Consider the following 16,487-nt stretch of genomic DNA (forward strand, 5'->3'; position numbering starts at 1 on the left):
ACAAATACTGTATATGGATAGGGATGTTACTGTATAATAGAAAATGACCCTTAAATTGAGAGAGGTAATGAAAGGCACTATATAATAAATAAACAGAAAGGCACAATATAAAGATGACTAGATAGCAAAGGTGCTATATGATCGATGTATAGATATATAGGTAGAAAAGGCGCTATAAAATAGATGGACCATTTAATAGATGCTGTAGTGGTTATGAGAGGTGCTCTTTAAAAGGCAGACGCCACAGGAGTACAGCGCAGATGTCAATATACTACAATACAGTTATTTATAATATTTTATTGTATTCCTGTATGTTTTATTCTGTTGTCTTATGTTGTACTTTAGTCAGTATCTTTGTACTTTATGTTTTTACTGCGGTATGTATCTGAATTTCCCTTGGAGATTCATAAAGTGTATGTAATGGAATGAATGGCACTATATAACTGAGAGATGGACAGACAGACGAACGGGCGGACAGACAGATGGACAGACGGAGACCCCTCTGTTTCATACGCAGTTCTGTGCAGCACATCCGGTGAGATGCTGGGTTGCTAAATTTGACGCTCGCTGGTTTGATTTATGGGGTTTACTGGTCAAGTCCTTACTGGAGACACCAGTCCTGCTCGGGTGTCTTTTATTTGGGGGCGCTGAGTTGCGTCTCTGTTAGTATTTGCCTTTTTTTTTTTTATTGTCACTCACACACTTCAAATTGCTGCTGCTTTTATTTTTTGGGTGGGGGGGTGCCCTGCATTTCCCTGATTTTTTGCAGTACCCCTTTAACCCTTTTGTAGTCACAACTGCCCTACCTGAATATAAAATTAACATTACTACCCAGAGGCTGCTGTTTGTAGGAAATGCTTCAATTAAAGAGATGGCGAAAGGCACTATATGAGTGACAGAGAGTTGTTGATCTGAGAATTTCTATATTTGTGGTCCTTTTCTGGAATTGTGGGTGTCGTATGATGCACTCGCGTTCCTTCTCGCATTCTTCTGTTGCTCAGATTAGCTCTAGATGTCTGTATTCAGTAACATCGACGATGTGGTCTACAAAATGGAGTCCCCCAGTAGACCTCCAGGTAACTCTGTTCAGGATTGCCTTGTAAAGCCCTAAAGTGTTTAATGGGGAATCGGATGAGCGGTTTGCATTAGAGACCACTGGACTCTGCACTGCCTTTATGGCTCTGGTGACAGTTCAGTTTGTGGACCCTTGTTAAGGCAGCACTGATGGGCGGGTCAGCCTGGGGTCTCCATTCCTACAAACAAGTCGGTCTACTGGTCCTAGTCACACTTGAAACCTCAAAGTGATCTCGTAGGGCCATCAGAACAGCGAATCCCCTGAATGGGATTAAGTGGACTCGATGATGGGGGGACAGAAGATTCTTTAAGGTGACTAACGTGGTGTGCAAGTCCAGGGTGTCCGACTCGGTCCTTTTAATAACATCTGTAAGCGTAGAGTTAAACGCCGCTCCGGGTTTAGCTGTTTGTTCTGTTGCCTGGAAACTTCACTGCGTTCGGGTGCGTCTCTCCGCCATCGATGCAAACACAACACTTTGCTGAAGAGAATCCTTGTGATTGTGTCACTTTAAATGGGTCCTGTGCCTCCACAGCTTGTGAAATGAATGTGCCACCAAGACACCCCTGGCTGGGGTGACAAAGACACAAAGTTGAACAAAAGGCAATCAAACAAACGTGAAAAAGCCTCATGAAGCACCAGTCTGTGTGGGCAGGTCTGAGTGCTGCTGGCTGAGCAGTTGGCACCCACTGTGCCACCACTCTGCTGGCACTGCTGTCCAGTCACTATCTGCAAGTGACGTCCTTCATTATGGGCAAGATGGCATTGACTAATCATTGCTTCCCATTGGCAGGTACTATATAGTGCCTTTGACATCTATCTATCTATCTATCTATCTATCTATCTATCTATCTATCTATCTATCTATCTATCTATCTATCTATCTATCTATCTTATTTATTTAATCCTGCCTACTATACTCTAATTAAATTATATGTCTATTATTATATAGTGCCTTTCATATCTATCTATCTATCTATCTATCTATCTATCTATCTATCTATCTATCTATCTATCTATCTATCTATCTATCTATCTATCTATCTTATTTATTTAATCCTGCCTACTATACTCTAATTAAATTAAATGTCTATTATTATATAGTGCCTTTCATATCTATCTATCTATCTATCTATCTATCTATCTATCTATCTATCTATCTATCTATCTATCTATCTATTTAATCCTGCCTACTATACTATAATTAAATTAAATATCTATCTATCATATAGTGCCTTTCATATCTATCTATCTATCTATCTATCTATCTATCTATCTATCTATCTATCTATCTATCTATCTAATCTTGCCTACTATACTATAATTAAATATCTATCATATAGTGCCTTTCATATCTATCTATCTATCTATCTATCTATCTATCTATCTATCTATCTATCTATCTATCTATCTATCTATCTATCTATCTATCTATTTAATCCTGCCTACTATACTATAATTAAATTAAATATCTATCTATCATATAGTGCCTTTCATATCTATCTATCTATCTATCTATCTATCTATCTATCTATCTATCTATCTATCTATCTAATCCTGCCTACTATACTATAATTAAATTAAATATCTATCATATAGTGCCTTTCATATCTATCTATCTATCTATCTATCTATCTATCTATCTATCTATCTATCTATCTATCTATTTAATCCTGCCTACTATACTATAATTAAATTAAATATCTATCTATCATATAGTGCCTTTCATATCTATCTATCTATCTATCTATCTATCTATCTATCTATCTATCTATCTATCTATCTATCATATAATGCCTTTCATATCTATCTATCTATCTATCTATCTATCTATCTATCTATCTAAAGGGTATCCAAACACTCAACTTGTGAGAGCGCCCTCTCCAGGCCTCAAAAAGCACTGCACTGGCCTTGCAGTGGACTGAGGAGTCCCAAGGCATGAAAGTCCCAAAAAGCAATTCAGAAAAATGTAACAAGGGCAATTACATACATTTTTAAAAATAAAAAGGTAAAAGTTCAGAAATCCAAAAATATCCAAAAAAGCAAAACCAGCACAACTCTGGAGGACATTCAAATGAACGGCCAGGAATTGTGGGAGACCCTGTGGACTTATAGGGTGGAGGGCAGTTCCTGGTGGTGATTGGCAGGTGGCTCCGCCTCTTGGGGGGACCACCCACAAAGCACATGGAACATAACACAGGCAGTTCATAGAAATCAAATGCAAAGAATAATTCACATAATCAATAAGAGCAACTCTAACATAACTAAATGGCACCAAATGATAAAAGCCGTGAAATGAGAGTCTGCACCCCAGCCACAGGGGGAGCCCCGACAGAAACACAACACAACTACTGATGAGTCGTCGATCTGAAGACCTGAACTCCCTGATGGACTCGTCCCACCTATGAGCTGCACAGATGGTGGTCTGCATTTTCGCCCAAAGTGCTGTTTGCCAGATTCCAAGATGGACCCTCACAGACTCCTGCTAAAGCCTAAGTGCTCGTAATGCTCAGGGCAGCGTTTCCGTTTTACTGCACTTTTCCTTTTATTTGTGTCATCTCAGATATGAAAGCAGAACACGACATCATGGGGGGGGGGGGGGGGTGCCATCAGCGGTCGTATCTCACGTCCCTCCTTAGAGCCAGAGCTTCATGGGGTGTCAGAAACTGCACTGGAAGGGAAGCCAGCGTTCATCTTAAAGTGACGAGACATTTTTTTTTTTTGGGGTGGCTTCTTGTTTTCTTGGCCCTCGAGTTCTGAGCAGGTGGGTCACGTCAGTGGGTGCAGTTCAAGCAGCTACCGTGAGGACGTGGAGAGCCAGTGGGCGGAGACAGGGCGGAGCTTACTGATCCAGGTTGTGCAAGGGAGGGGCTTTGTCTCCTCAGAGTAAGCAGAGTGCTCCTCACTGTATTTCCCCCTCTAGTGGGCATCATTGGATGTGCTTTTTTGGGGACTTGTGTGCTTTGGACCTCCAAGTTCGTGACGTTTGGGTGTTTTGGGATTCGACCCCCGTCCCCTTCTCCCTGACGTCAGCCTAAGTGGTCTTTCAGGTGTGGCGTATTGAAAGGCTTCCATTTCTGCGCTCAGGTATTTGCTCTTGTGTGTCCCTCAGCTCTCATCTTTTTGGTCTTTGAAGTTCTTTGTTGATTTCCTGGTTTTGGATTCTCTGCTCTTGAATGTTTTTTTTTTGCCTGTGGATTGTTGGTTCGTTTTTGGTTCTATGTGACTGAATCTCTTTTTGAGACAGTTTCTATATTTGACCTTTTTTCTCTTTGCTAATAATTGTTAGGCCAGGGGTTTACGGTTCTCCTCTCCCATTGTGGTATTTGATCAGCTTTGTCTTCTTTTGAGTGTACTGTGCTTGTGAAGGCCTACGTGTGTTTTTTTCCATTCCATTGTTGTAGTTCTCTGAGCTCAGACGTCACAACAAAATGACACCAGTGACACAGCCGAGGGCATGAATGCTGTGCCACAAATGGGGGCAAACAAAAGAGCAGAAATCACCCAAGCAGACACGGCAAACAAAGAATCCTTCAAATTCTGTCTTCAGCGCTCACAACGCTCCGGAGGCCTGGCAGTTGACACATTTATGACTGAGCGGCTTACATTTCAGTCTGACATTTGTGAAATTCGGCCCGCCGCTTTGTCTTCCTGCCTCCTCCTTTCTCCTGCTAAGGGTGCACGTCGCAAACGTTTCACTGTTCGATGCCCTCAAAGTCCACAGAAATCCCAGAGTCTTGGACGGCCTTCTTCTCGTTTGTCATTTATCTAAATGTACTCTGGGTTTGTCATCGAGCAGCCACCGATGTTGTAACCTTGATAGTTCACAAGAGCCAAAGTCTCGATGAAATACTGCTTCCTTTGAGTGGAGGGGGAAGTACCATCCAAAACCCGGCAAGTTACAAAAGGGCAGCGTTGATGCCCTTATAAAGAAAAAGAATTGATTTTTCAAAAACTCGGTTGAGCAAAAATAAGCTCTGAGGAGCACAAAGGCACACTTGGGTGGGGGGGGGGGGGGGGGCTGCATTGAAGAAAATGAACTCCAAAAGCAGGAGCACAGAAGTCAAAAGAATCAAGGAAATCAGGAGCAACAGAATCCCAATAAAAACTAAATAAAACTCCCCACCATGAGTACATTTGGAATGAACTGGGACCACCCACAAAACACATGGCACGCTATAAAACACCCTCAACATAAGCAAACTAATTATTAATTAAACAGGAGAGACATTAAAAAGCATCTGAACCCCAGCCAAGGGTGAAATGCAACAACTAGGAGTCCCAAAAATACTTCCAAACATGTCCACTAGAGGGGGATATCCTCATCAAACCCCAGTTAGTGGAGATAATAATACTTCTTTATATTTATAGAGCATTTCTTACTACTTAAAGCGCTTGACGTAGTGGGGGGGTTACTTCAGTCACCACTAATGTGCAGCATCCACCTGAATGATGTGACGGTGGCCATTTTAAGCACACATGAGCTGTTAGATGGTGAAGGGGTGGGAGAGATAAGCAATCAGAGACAGGAGATGACTAGGTGTCCAGAAGGGCCAGGACATGGAGGACATTTTAGTCAGGACATCGGCCTTTATGAAAGACGCCCAGGGATCTTTTATGACCGCAGATAGTCAGGACTCCTCTGAAGGACGGTGCCATTTTGACAGCACAGTGTCCCCATCACTGCACTGGGACATTGGGATCCACATTCAGACCACAGGGTAAGCGCCCTCTGCTGGCCTCACCAACACATTGCAAGCATCACAAGCATTTTCTGGTTGGTCTCCCATCCAAGTCCTGGCTGGGCCTGAACATGATGACCTCTTCGGATGTCCAGGTGGGATAACTGCTGATTTAAAGGCAAGCACCAAATCTTTAAAAAATACAAAAAAAAGTGGATTCTACACAATTAAAAGTATCCCAATCACAGTGAAGCTCCGTGAAACACAAAGGCAAAATGGAGTTGCCTGAAACATGACGACAATTCAAGTCAAACACGTCCCAAAGCGCATAGCAGAAGGTCAAACGTCCACCAGGGGTCTCACCGACTCCCGAGGGCACTCGCAATGGACCACCAGGAACTGTGGGAGGCTCTCCGGATTTATAGGGCGGTGGACGGTGATTGGCAGGTTGGCCCCGCCTCTTGGGTGACCGCCCATGAAACACAGGGAACATAACACGGGCGGCTTCCGCACATACATAAAATCAGAAATAAGGATTAATGCACGGGATCAGCAGAAGTCACACAGTCGACATAAATCAAAAAATGAAAAAGGAACAAAAGAGACGCAAGATGTGGATTTGAACACCAGGAGAAAGACCCTGGGTGAGACACGACAACACTAGAGCTGTGGCTAAGGAAGTGTACAAATAAATAAATGAGGGGAAGAAAAACAGACCAGGGGTCCGGATTAACGTATAGGAGGTCAGGAACAACACGGCGCTAAAACAAACCCAAACCCCGGCCAGATTCACCCGGTAAAGCTGCTCAGGTGTTCTCAGATTCTGTCATATAGTCATATTCTGTGGTTACGCTTGAAATGTATGAAGTTCAAATGTGGGCCAGTGCCAGGGCCAGGGCATGATGTCCACAGTGGGCGATTCTCTGGGTGACCTCTGATGCAATACATGTGTAAATTGCCCAACGTGTAAACGCTCGTCTTCTAGGGTGGGAGAAACGCCGACGTGACTTCAGGGCAGACGACCTATCGATGAGTTACACGTGGCCGATACTGAGAGCGATGAGGGCTGGAGGTAATGCCAAGAGTGGAGGCATTGAGGGCTCTTTTCATTTCCCACAGGTGGCTGCAGGTCTCTTTAGCTGTAACAGCTGATGGCCATAGACCACCTGAACACCATGACGTACTTCACTCCAAAGAGAATTAAAAATAATGAAGGAAAACGAGTAGTAGGGATGTAAAATAATAAGGTGAGGCCAGGAATGAGACACATCATGGGACATCTGATGGGGTACAACCTCTGTGTGTGTGTTTGGGTGTGTGTGGCTCTGACCACACACACACTCAGATACATGTAAGGCACTATATAAGATAGATCTATCTATCTATCTATCTCTCTATCATATAGTGCCTTTCATATCTAATATATAGTGCCTTTCATATCTATCTATCTATCTATTGTGATAGTTGCCCGGACACCACCAGTCGGAGACCACATCTTTATAAAACATGCATGTTTATTAGCCATTAATAAACACAATTCCACCACAACACACAATGCACTCAGCAATAATCACCACAATTCAAGTCTTTCTCAGTCCTTGGCCGCCTCTATCCTCCTCCTCCTCCTCCTCCTCCTCCTCCAGGGAGCTTTGTCCTTCTCCCACTCCCGACTCTGGCTCACTGACTGCGAGGAGGCTGCCCCTTTTATTCCCGCCCGGATGTGCACCAGGTGGCTGATGATGTCCATCCGGCAGCACTTCCTGGTGTGGCGGAAGTGCTGCCCTTTGAACCGGAAGCACTCCGGGCGTCCCTGACAGATCCCTCCGCCATCTTGCCAAGTGATCACATCCGGGTCTCCTGATGCTTAAAGCGCCCCCTGGCAGTGGCCACGGTTCCCAGTAGGTCAAATCATCTTTGTCCCTTTCCCGTGGTCCTCTTTTTATCCAGGGCGGCTGCCCCCTTGTGCCCCGGAAGCTATTAATGTCTCTTTCCGGTCCCTCTAGGCATCCCGGCCAGGTACTGATCGCAGTCATCTGTGACACTATCTATCTATCTATCTATCTATCTATCTATCTATCTATCTATCTATCTATCTATCTATCTATCTATCTATCTATCTATCTATCTATCTATCTATCTATCTATTTTATAGTGCCTTTCATGTCTACCTATCTTATCACGAACATTAAACCTTTATTTTTTAAACATAATGTTGACATTGGATACAGTAATATTAGCCCAATTATAAGTTTAGCAATTCAAAAATCAGAATTTTAGAAAAGTAATCTACCTCAATAAATGGATGTGTGCCTGTCTATCTGTGTCCTCACCCAGTTGCTCTGTCTCTGCATTCCAACAGGTGGCAGATCAGAAACATTTGTAGTAATAAAATGCATTGCATTTGTCATTCAAGCAGATGATGCATCACCAACTTTAACACTGCTTTTATGAATCCCATACCAAATGGCATATAACACAGACCTATGCTTTGCCTTTGTCATTCCAACAAATGGCGCATCATAAACATTTGTAGAAGTGCATTTTAGGTCTACAAATGTTTGTGATGCGCTATCTATTAGGATGGAAACACAATTTATTTTATTACTCTAATAACATGAATGCTGAGGTCTACTTTTATTATTTAGATTTCAGCCTGTCTGAGATGGGCAGCATAGCTAGTGTTGTATAAATTATAAAATTATAAAAAAAATCTCAGAAGCAGTATCCTTAGGCTTGAGACTTTTGCTCGGGTCCTGATTTGGTGTTAGCGGCGAATATCAGAAAGTGCCCAGCAAGCAGGCAGGCTGTGTCCGGCACCTACAAACCCCTATGGCCGCTCCACACGATGGCTCTTTGTTTTGCAGATGCTGGCAGATACAGTAGCTCTGCTAATTCTGTTCATGTGTCACCAGGCTTCCAATAAATCCAAGTTAATCCCCTTTGAGAAGCAATAAAATTAAATTTTCTGAGTTTATCATCAGAGGCTGGAGCCCCCAAGCCAAAGATTAATCTGCCCAGGCCTCAGTGTTCATGTTTTATTCACCATATGTAACTGAAACTGGAATTATGGTTTGTGTTTGAACATCCAGTAAGATTCCTGCAAAAAAAGTAAAGAAATTAAACACAATTGATAAATTATAAGAAAACACGCGGAGCTCATAACAACACAACAACTGACAACTCAATGTGCCAATGTAAACAAGGAGTAAAGAAATACAAGACCACCAGCAAGGGCCGGCACAATATGAATGGACACCAGCATGCGGCATGACAGGGTCACCAGTGACACAGCAATGGACCTACACGAGCAGAGACTGCTAGATTTGAGTCTTCATTTTCACTTTGTCATTTTGGATCATTGAATGTAGATGGATAAGATTAAGAAATATGAATTAATAATTTTTATATAGCGCCTTACTCCCTACTCAAAGCATCTTACATAGAAGGTGGGGAAGCACTTCGACCCCCAGTAATGCTCTGCTTCTGTCTGGATGATGCAACAGCGGCCATTTTGTCCCAGCGTGTCCACCACACATGAGCTGTTAGGGGCGGGGTGAAGGGGTGAGAGAGAGTCAGCCAATAAGAGACCGGGGATGAGTAGGGGGCCAGCATGACCTGTCATACAATCACACTGGACACAAAGGGCCTGCTCGGCCTATGACTGAAGACCCTAAACACGGAACTACACGGAAATGGGCCACCGCGGCAAAATTACACGGAATATAAAAGAACAAAAAAAAAAAAAAGCAAACAATCAACAATGGAGATGAAAAAAAAACAACATTTACATAAAACGAAAAACAAAAAAAAATCAACGACACAAAGTGTGGGAATAAAAATACAGAAACGCAGCACAAGACCCTCAGTGAGGCCCCTTAATAGTGCGTGACATCTATCTATCTATCTATCTATCTATCTATCTATCTATCTATCTATCTATCTATCTATCTATCTATCTATCAGTTATATAGTGCCTTTCACATCTATCTATCTATCTATCTATCTATCTATCTATCTATCATATAGTGCCTTTCCTATCTATCTATCTATCTATCTATCTATCTATCTATCTATCTATCTATCTATCTATCTATCTATCTATCTATCATATAGTGCCTTTCCTATCTATCTATCTATCTATCTATCTATCTATCTATCTATCTATCTATCTATCTATCTATCTATCTATCTATCATATAGTGCCTTTCCTATCTATCTATCTATCTATCTATCTATCTATCTATCTATCTATCTATCTATCTATCTATCTATCTATCATATAGTGCCTTTCCTATCTATCTATCTATCTATCTATCTATCTATCTATCTATCTATCTATCTATCTATCTATCTATCTATCTATCTATCATATAGTGCCTTTCCTATCTATCTATCTATCTATCTATCTATCTATCTATCTATCTATCTATCTATCTATCTATCTATCTGACATCATGTGACCCTAAGTAAGTTGCTTCACCTGCCTGCGCTCCAATTGGAAGAACAAAAGCAATGGAGCCAACTGTACCTTGAATGGTGTTGGGCTCCTCGGGTGAAGGTGTCAGCCATATTTGTAGATGTAAATGGGTGAATCTCGTACTCGAGGGCACCACTGGAATTTAAGGGGACATGCATTTAGGACTGAAGCCAGGAAGCACTTGTTTCCATAAAGATTTCTGAGACTCTGAAACAATCTACTGAGATATGGAGGTGAAGCTGAAACCTTGAGAACCTTTAAGAAGGATCTGGATGAGATGTTTGGGACGGCTTAGCTATGAGCTAAACTACTGGGTGACAAATGGACTAAGTGGTCTCCTCACGTGTGCCAAATTTTTTTTTTTTTTTATTGATTAGCAGCAGGCTAGACTGGGCTGGACACTTGAATGTCAGGTGACTGGGCGGGGCTAGATGCTTGAGTGGCAGTAGGCTGGGCGTGGCTAACAGATTGCATGGCAGACATTTGGGCGGGGCTAGAACCTTGAACAAACTATCAAGACATGGAGTTGAAGCAGGAGCCTTGAGAAGCTTCCAGCAGGTTCTGGATGAGATACGAGGACAGCTTAGCTGTGAGCTAAACAAACAAGCTTGATGGACTCGGTGGTCTCCTGTGGTTTGTCAGATTTCTTCTCTTCTTGTGTAGCAGCAGGCTGCACTGGGTGGGGTTTGATGCCTGAGCGGCAGTGTCACATTTCTCAGTGTTGTTACATACAAGCCGGGCAGGACGTGGCTCTGAGTGTGTGGTGGGTTCCACCAGCAGGACACTTGAACGTTGTGACTTTTGTCAATTTTTTCAGGAGGCACATTGGATGAAATGGGAATGTTGGTGCCATACCAGTCTGAGCAGCAGACCACTGAAAACTCGCATAAAGAGGGATGACTTGCACTTTACTTTTCTAGTTCACTTCACAGCGGACCCCCGCCCTCCCACTTATAGCCCCCGTAACACACACAGTTTGAACAGGAGGCCGTCCTTCTTGGATTCAAACATCTGGGGCTGTAGAGCTGCAGGGCCGCCATTACGCAGCTGCTGCTTGTTCAGGATGCGCGCCTGTGGGCACATAAGTCACCTGCCAGCGTGGTGTGGCGTGTGCCCGCCGTCATTAATTTCCTGTCACAGGCCGCCTGAATTTCAATGCTCTGCGCTTTGCATCATTAGAAAAATTGATTATTTTTTTGCTGTGTACTTTCTGCTCTGTAAATTGCCTTTGCTAGTAAAACAGATGATCAAAGGTAATAATTAGGGAAATACTGTATGGACCTAGCCAAGGTGCGTCTCATTGATGGTAGAAATTCTGAAATTTCCTTCTGGCTGATTGTTTCCCAGTAAGAAGATTGGATTTAAGCAGCCGCTTGTTGTGGATCAGAAATCCTGCAGTTATAACGGCGATGGCAGCAGACGCAGCGCCGCCACCGTGTGGCCTGATCTCGCCAGTGCGCTGACTCGGACTTCTTGTATCTCAGCTCGGGTTCAGGAGTCTCGTTTCATGTCTCGTTTGCTCACCTTTGAGTCGTAACGTTACTTTTGGTTATCGACTGCTTTGTTTTCTATGCTGTGTTTTGTTCTGTGTGTTCTGTGGGTGGTCCCTTACTCCCAGGAGGCGGGGCCACCTGCCACTCAATCCTCCCCCCCCACCCGCCTTATAAATCTGGATGGACTTTCACACTTCCTGCTCGTTCATCTCAGATGCGCTTGGCAGTTGGTGAGTTTTCTTGTGTTCTTCTGCACTTCTCTTGGATTTCTGATCCTTTTGTTGTTGTTTTTTTGTTTTTATTTGTGTTTTGGGAATTTGTTTACTTTGGGTGGTCTTAGCCTGCAACTCCTTGTTTTGTCTTGTGTGCTCCATGGAGCTTCATGTACTTACAGAGTCTTTCTCTGATAAGAAATCTTTTACTTTAGCAAGTTTTCATGAGGCCCTTCTTGGTATCTAGCCAGGGATTTGCCCCTCTGAGGGACATTTGTGGGACTCCCAGTCATGACAGTAGTTTTATACGGAGAATCTGAGTGCCGTGCGTTCATTGTAGTTTTAATGTTGTCCTCTTGTTATTTACTCTGCTTGGTGTGCTGAAAGACACAGAAAATATCAAATAAGAGACCCCGAGATTAAACGAAGTCAAAACCGCAATCATCACACCAGAAACTCGTAGTCCTCGATAAAGATAAGAGTGAGCGGCGCGTCTCCTAAGAATGACCTGCAGTGCTGGGCAGGCTGACCTTGGCACCATCTTCTCCTTTTTAGGCTCAGTACCCAGTTTTATCTGGCTTTGGTCAGTGACAACCCCGGGCACCAATTACCGTGTAAAATACAGCAATACGGAAATCGAGCAATCGATCCCCCCTCGGAGTCTTGAGCATGAAAACGAAGAGGAGAGAGCACTTTGGTGAAATAAGCACAATGTTAAAATATAAAAGATAATATGGAGGAGGTAAGGGGGAAGAGGGTGTGGGGGCCATGTTAGAGTAAATGGGGGGGGGGGATCATCGAGATGTAATGAGTGAGCTGCACAACTAATATGATAAACGTATAAACGTACAGTCCGCTGTTTGGAATGCACAGACACCCCGTGGTGGTCAAGGGTGGGGGGGTCTTCTATGTTAGCTACGGCTCACGACCCACCGAGTAATCTATCTATCTATCTATCTATCTATCTATCTATCTATCTATCTATCTATCTATCTATCTATCTATCTATCATATAGTGCCTTTCACTCTATCTATCATATAGTGCCTTTCACTCTATCTATCTATCTATCTATCTATCTATCTATCTATCTATCTATCTATCTATCTATCTATCTATCTATCATATAGTGCCTTTCACTCTATCTATCTATCTATCTATCTATCTATCTATCTATCTATCTATCTATCTATCTATCTATCTGTCTGTCTGTCTGTCTGTCTGTCTGTCATTATATAGTGCCTTTCACATCTATCTATCTATCTATCTATCTATCTATCTATCTATCTATCTATCTATCTATCTATCTATCTATCTATCTATCTATATAGTGCCTTCCATATCTATCTATCTATCTATCTATCTATCTATCTATCTATCTATCTATATAGTGCCTTTCATATCTATCTATCTATCTATCTATCTATCTATCTATCTATCTATCTATCTATCTATCTATCTATCTATCTATCTTATATAGTGCCTTTCATATCTATCTATCTATCTATCTATCTATCTGTCTGTCTGTCTGTCTGTCTGTCTGTCTGTCTGTTTGTCTGTCCTTATATAGTGCCTTTCATTATCTATCTATCTATCTATCTATCTATCTATCTATCTATCTATCTATTATATAGTGCCTTTCACATCTATCTATCTATCTATCTATCTATCTATCTATCTATCTATCTATCTATCTATCTATCTATCTATCTAATCCTGCCTACTACACTACAATTAAATTATCTATCTATCTATCTAATCCTGCCTACTACACTACAATTAAATTATCTATCTATCTATCTATCTATCTATCTATCTATCTATCTATCTATCTATCTATCTGTCTGTCTGTCTGTCTGTCTGTCTGTCTGTCTGTCTGTCTGTTTGTCTGTCATTATATAGTGCCTTTCATTATCTATCTATCTATCTATCTATCTATCTATCTATCTATCTATCTATCTATCTATCTATCATAATCATTAGTGATCAGTGATCATTATCTCATATTAAATAAGGAATTGACTACGCTCTGTACACGTGACAGTAATGAGGCCTTACTCCCATTATATAGCGCCTTTCACATCTCTCACTCTCTATTATATAGCACCTTTCATGTCTTTCTCCCCCCCATTATGGCGCTGGAGATTTCCACTGTTTTGCATGTTGATTAGTTAGCATATGCAAGTTCACATTTCACTCTAGTCTGCACATGTGACAGTAATGACTCTATAAAACTATTTTGCAGCGCCTTTCACATCTGTCTGTCTGTTATATAGCGCCTTTCATGTCTGTCTTTGGACAAAGGTGCAGATTATTATGGCAGTGACGTGATCCAGTGGCTTTGGCAGCCACGTCTTGGGCTTTGCCTTTCATTGCACTCACTCTGCACACGTGACAATAATGACCCTGTGATATCAGATGTGTATTAAGTGACGATGTCGTGGTGTGCCCGTGCCATGTGTTCAGCAAACATTCCATCAATGCGAAGTATCCTGCTCAGTTTGAAATCCTCAGCCGCCACTCATTTTTGGATGTTCGAGTTTTACTAAATGAGTCGCGTCACTTGGCCTCTCCGGGGAGGTCACTGTGGCCGATGTCCTGGCCGAGCTGATGCCTCAGAAACTGAGTAAAGCACAGCCATTGCCGGGCATTCCTGGCCACATGGCATTTTACACTTGTGTGCCGATGGGCGCTGCACTCCTAGGACAGGATGAGGCCCTCAATTTACATACACAGTTGCTCTGTGGGTGTATAAATAGCCGGAGGGGGCGGGTCTGAATTGGAAACGGGGTCTGTTTGCCGCTTGGACAGTTGCTAGGAGTAGCAGGCTCTTGTCAGTCAGTCAGTCAGTTAGTCAGAAGGAGAGCACAGGGCAGCACGACAGGAGCTGGGTCAGGGTGGGCAACAGTGGAGTTGGCACTTCAGTGTGCGGGGGGCGGGGGGTTACCATCTACTTGTGCCATAGTATATGTAAAGTGTCAGGTGTGTTGGGACATCAAGAGGAGACCCTTTGAGAGCCGACGGCCATGGGCAATGCCGCACTTTGTCAGTCATGCCACTCCAAGAAGGGCGTGCAAGGAAATGGCAGCTTGCAGAATTTGGACAAACTCTCGGATTATTATGGCAGTGACCTGAGCCAGGACCCGGAGGATTTGGTGAGTCACTTGTGACTTTCTCTTTCTTGTCTCACTGTGTGGTGGTCTTATGCGGATGTGACTTCATGTCCAGCTCAAGAAGGGGGTTCAGACAGCACCATTTCATATCAGTTCTCCTCCCAAAGCCACTTATGCCATTCTATGAAGCTGAGGCTGATCTGCCTGGCCACCCCAAGCTCTCACACACACACACACACACACACAGTGGTCACCAAGGAGTCACCAGTTCTTCCGTCGTGCAGCCCCCTTACTCTGTTATAGGACTGAGTGGCAGTCTGAGCCCATTCCAGTAGCACTTGTCACACTGGCAGGAGCCAAGCCTGCCCAGCACACTGCAGTGTCACCATCACTCCCCCCGGGTGAGTTTCATTTCATTGTCACACATGGACAACAGGGGTCCGTAGTGCCAATCGTGTAGGATGGCAATGGCTGATGGCACAGTTCCGATGCAGGACTAAGCTGGATGGTGTCCCATTGCCACTTTGCTGTATCCAAGCCTGATGAGGGCAACCTGGAGGTCTTATCCAGGCTCAGGGTGGGTGCCTTTCAGTTTTCCGAATGACAGCAATTGCAGTGGCGCCGTGGACTCGAATGGTGGCATCCAGGTATGCAATGTGGCTGAAAAGTGATAGCCGACAATGGGCGATGACAGAGAGGGAGGTGACTTCAGAGGTCTGTGCGGAGTCACGCCAAGTAAACCTGAGTATGTGACGCTGGCATTGCATGTGGAAAGATGGCAGGGGCCAGCGTGGTCCATGTTGATAGGCCATAGAGCAGCATTTGATGCGTTCTGGTCTCGGTGTTGGTTCTGCTGGCACCAGGGGTTTTGTAGTGGCCTTATGCAGAGCCGGTTAGTCCATAAGGTGACATAGACAGCCACATAGGGTGACATTTATTAAAGATGAGGGGTGCGCACTCTGAGGAGCCGTTTTTGTAACTCTTGTGATTCTCACTCCGAAAACTTTCTGTTCTCCCCTTACCCATGCATGCTATTGCCAATAGGGGTGCCATTTTGGTAACTCAAGGGGTGCACACTGCGAATATGAGGTGGAGGTAGGGGTTCCTTAAAGTCTAATAATGCTTAATGCATGCAGTGGACACCCAGGGGTGCCATTTATGTAACTCAGATGGTACCCCCTCATCTGCACTATGGACACCAAGGTGTTGGTAACTCAAGAGGTGCATGCTCTGAATACTGAGGTGGGGTGGGGGTCCTCGAAGTCTAATAACACTGAATATGCTCTATGGACACCAAGGGGGAACAATCCTGGTAACTCAAGGGTTCCTCCCCTTGCCATGGGGCTCCATATTGGCTTTGACTGGCACTGACCTCCTGGCGGATTGTGGGAATGATGTCTGGAGGACGAGTTTTATGAACACCAAGGTGCCCTGTTTTGG

At 43.5% G+C, this 16,487-nt stretch overlaps 1 protein-coding gene across 21 annotated transcripts in view; it reads left to right on the top strand.

Annotated features, from left to right (window-relative positions):
- The window catches only part of ank2b (ankyrin 2b, neuronal), a 512,663-nt gene that overhangs the window by 207,698 nt on the left and 288,478 nt on the right, over nt 1-16,487 (top strand). The window contains exon 1 of one of the 21 annotated variants that reach the window (XM_051929734.1): nt 14,893-15,089. The exons of the other annotated variants lie outside the window; for them this stretch is intronic. Within the exon in view, the coding sequence (XP_051785694.1) occupies nt 14,961-15,089 (129 nt within the window). The 5' untranslated portion in view covers nt 14,893-14,960. Of the gene's footprint in view, nt 1-14,892; nt 15,090-16,487 lie in introns of those variants that run through there. 21 annotated transcript variants of the gene reach the window in all.

Source organism: Erpetoichthys calabaricus, chromosome 7, assembly GCF_900747795.2.
Source record: "Erpetoichthys calabaricus chromosome 7, fErpCal1.3, whole genome shotgun sequence".
In the NCBI taxonomy this organism is placed as follows: domain Eukaryota; kingdom Metazoa; phylum Chordata; class Cladistia; order Polypteriformes; family Polypteridae; genus Erpetoichthys; species Erpetoichthys calabaricus.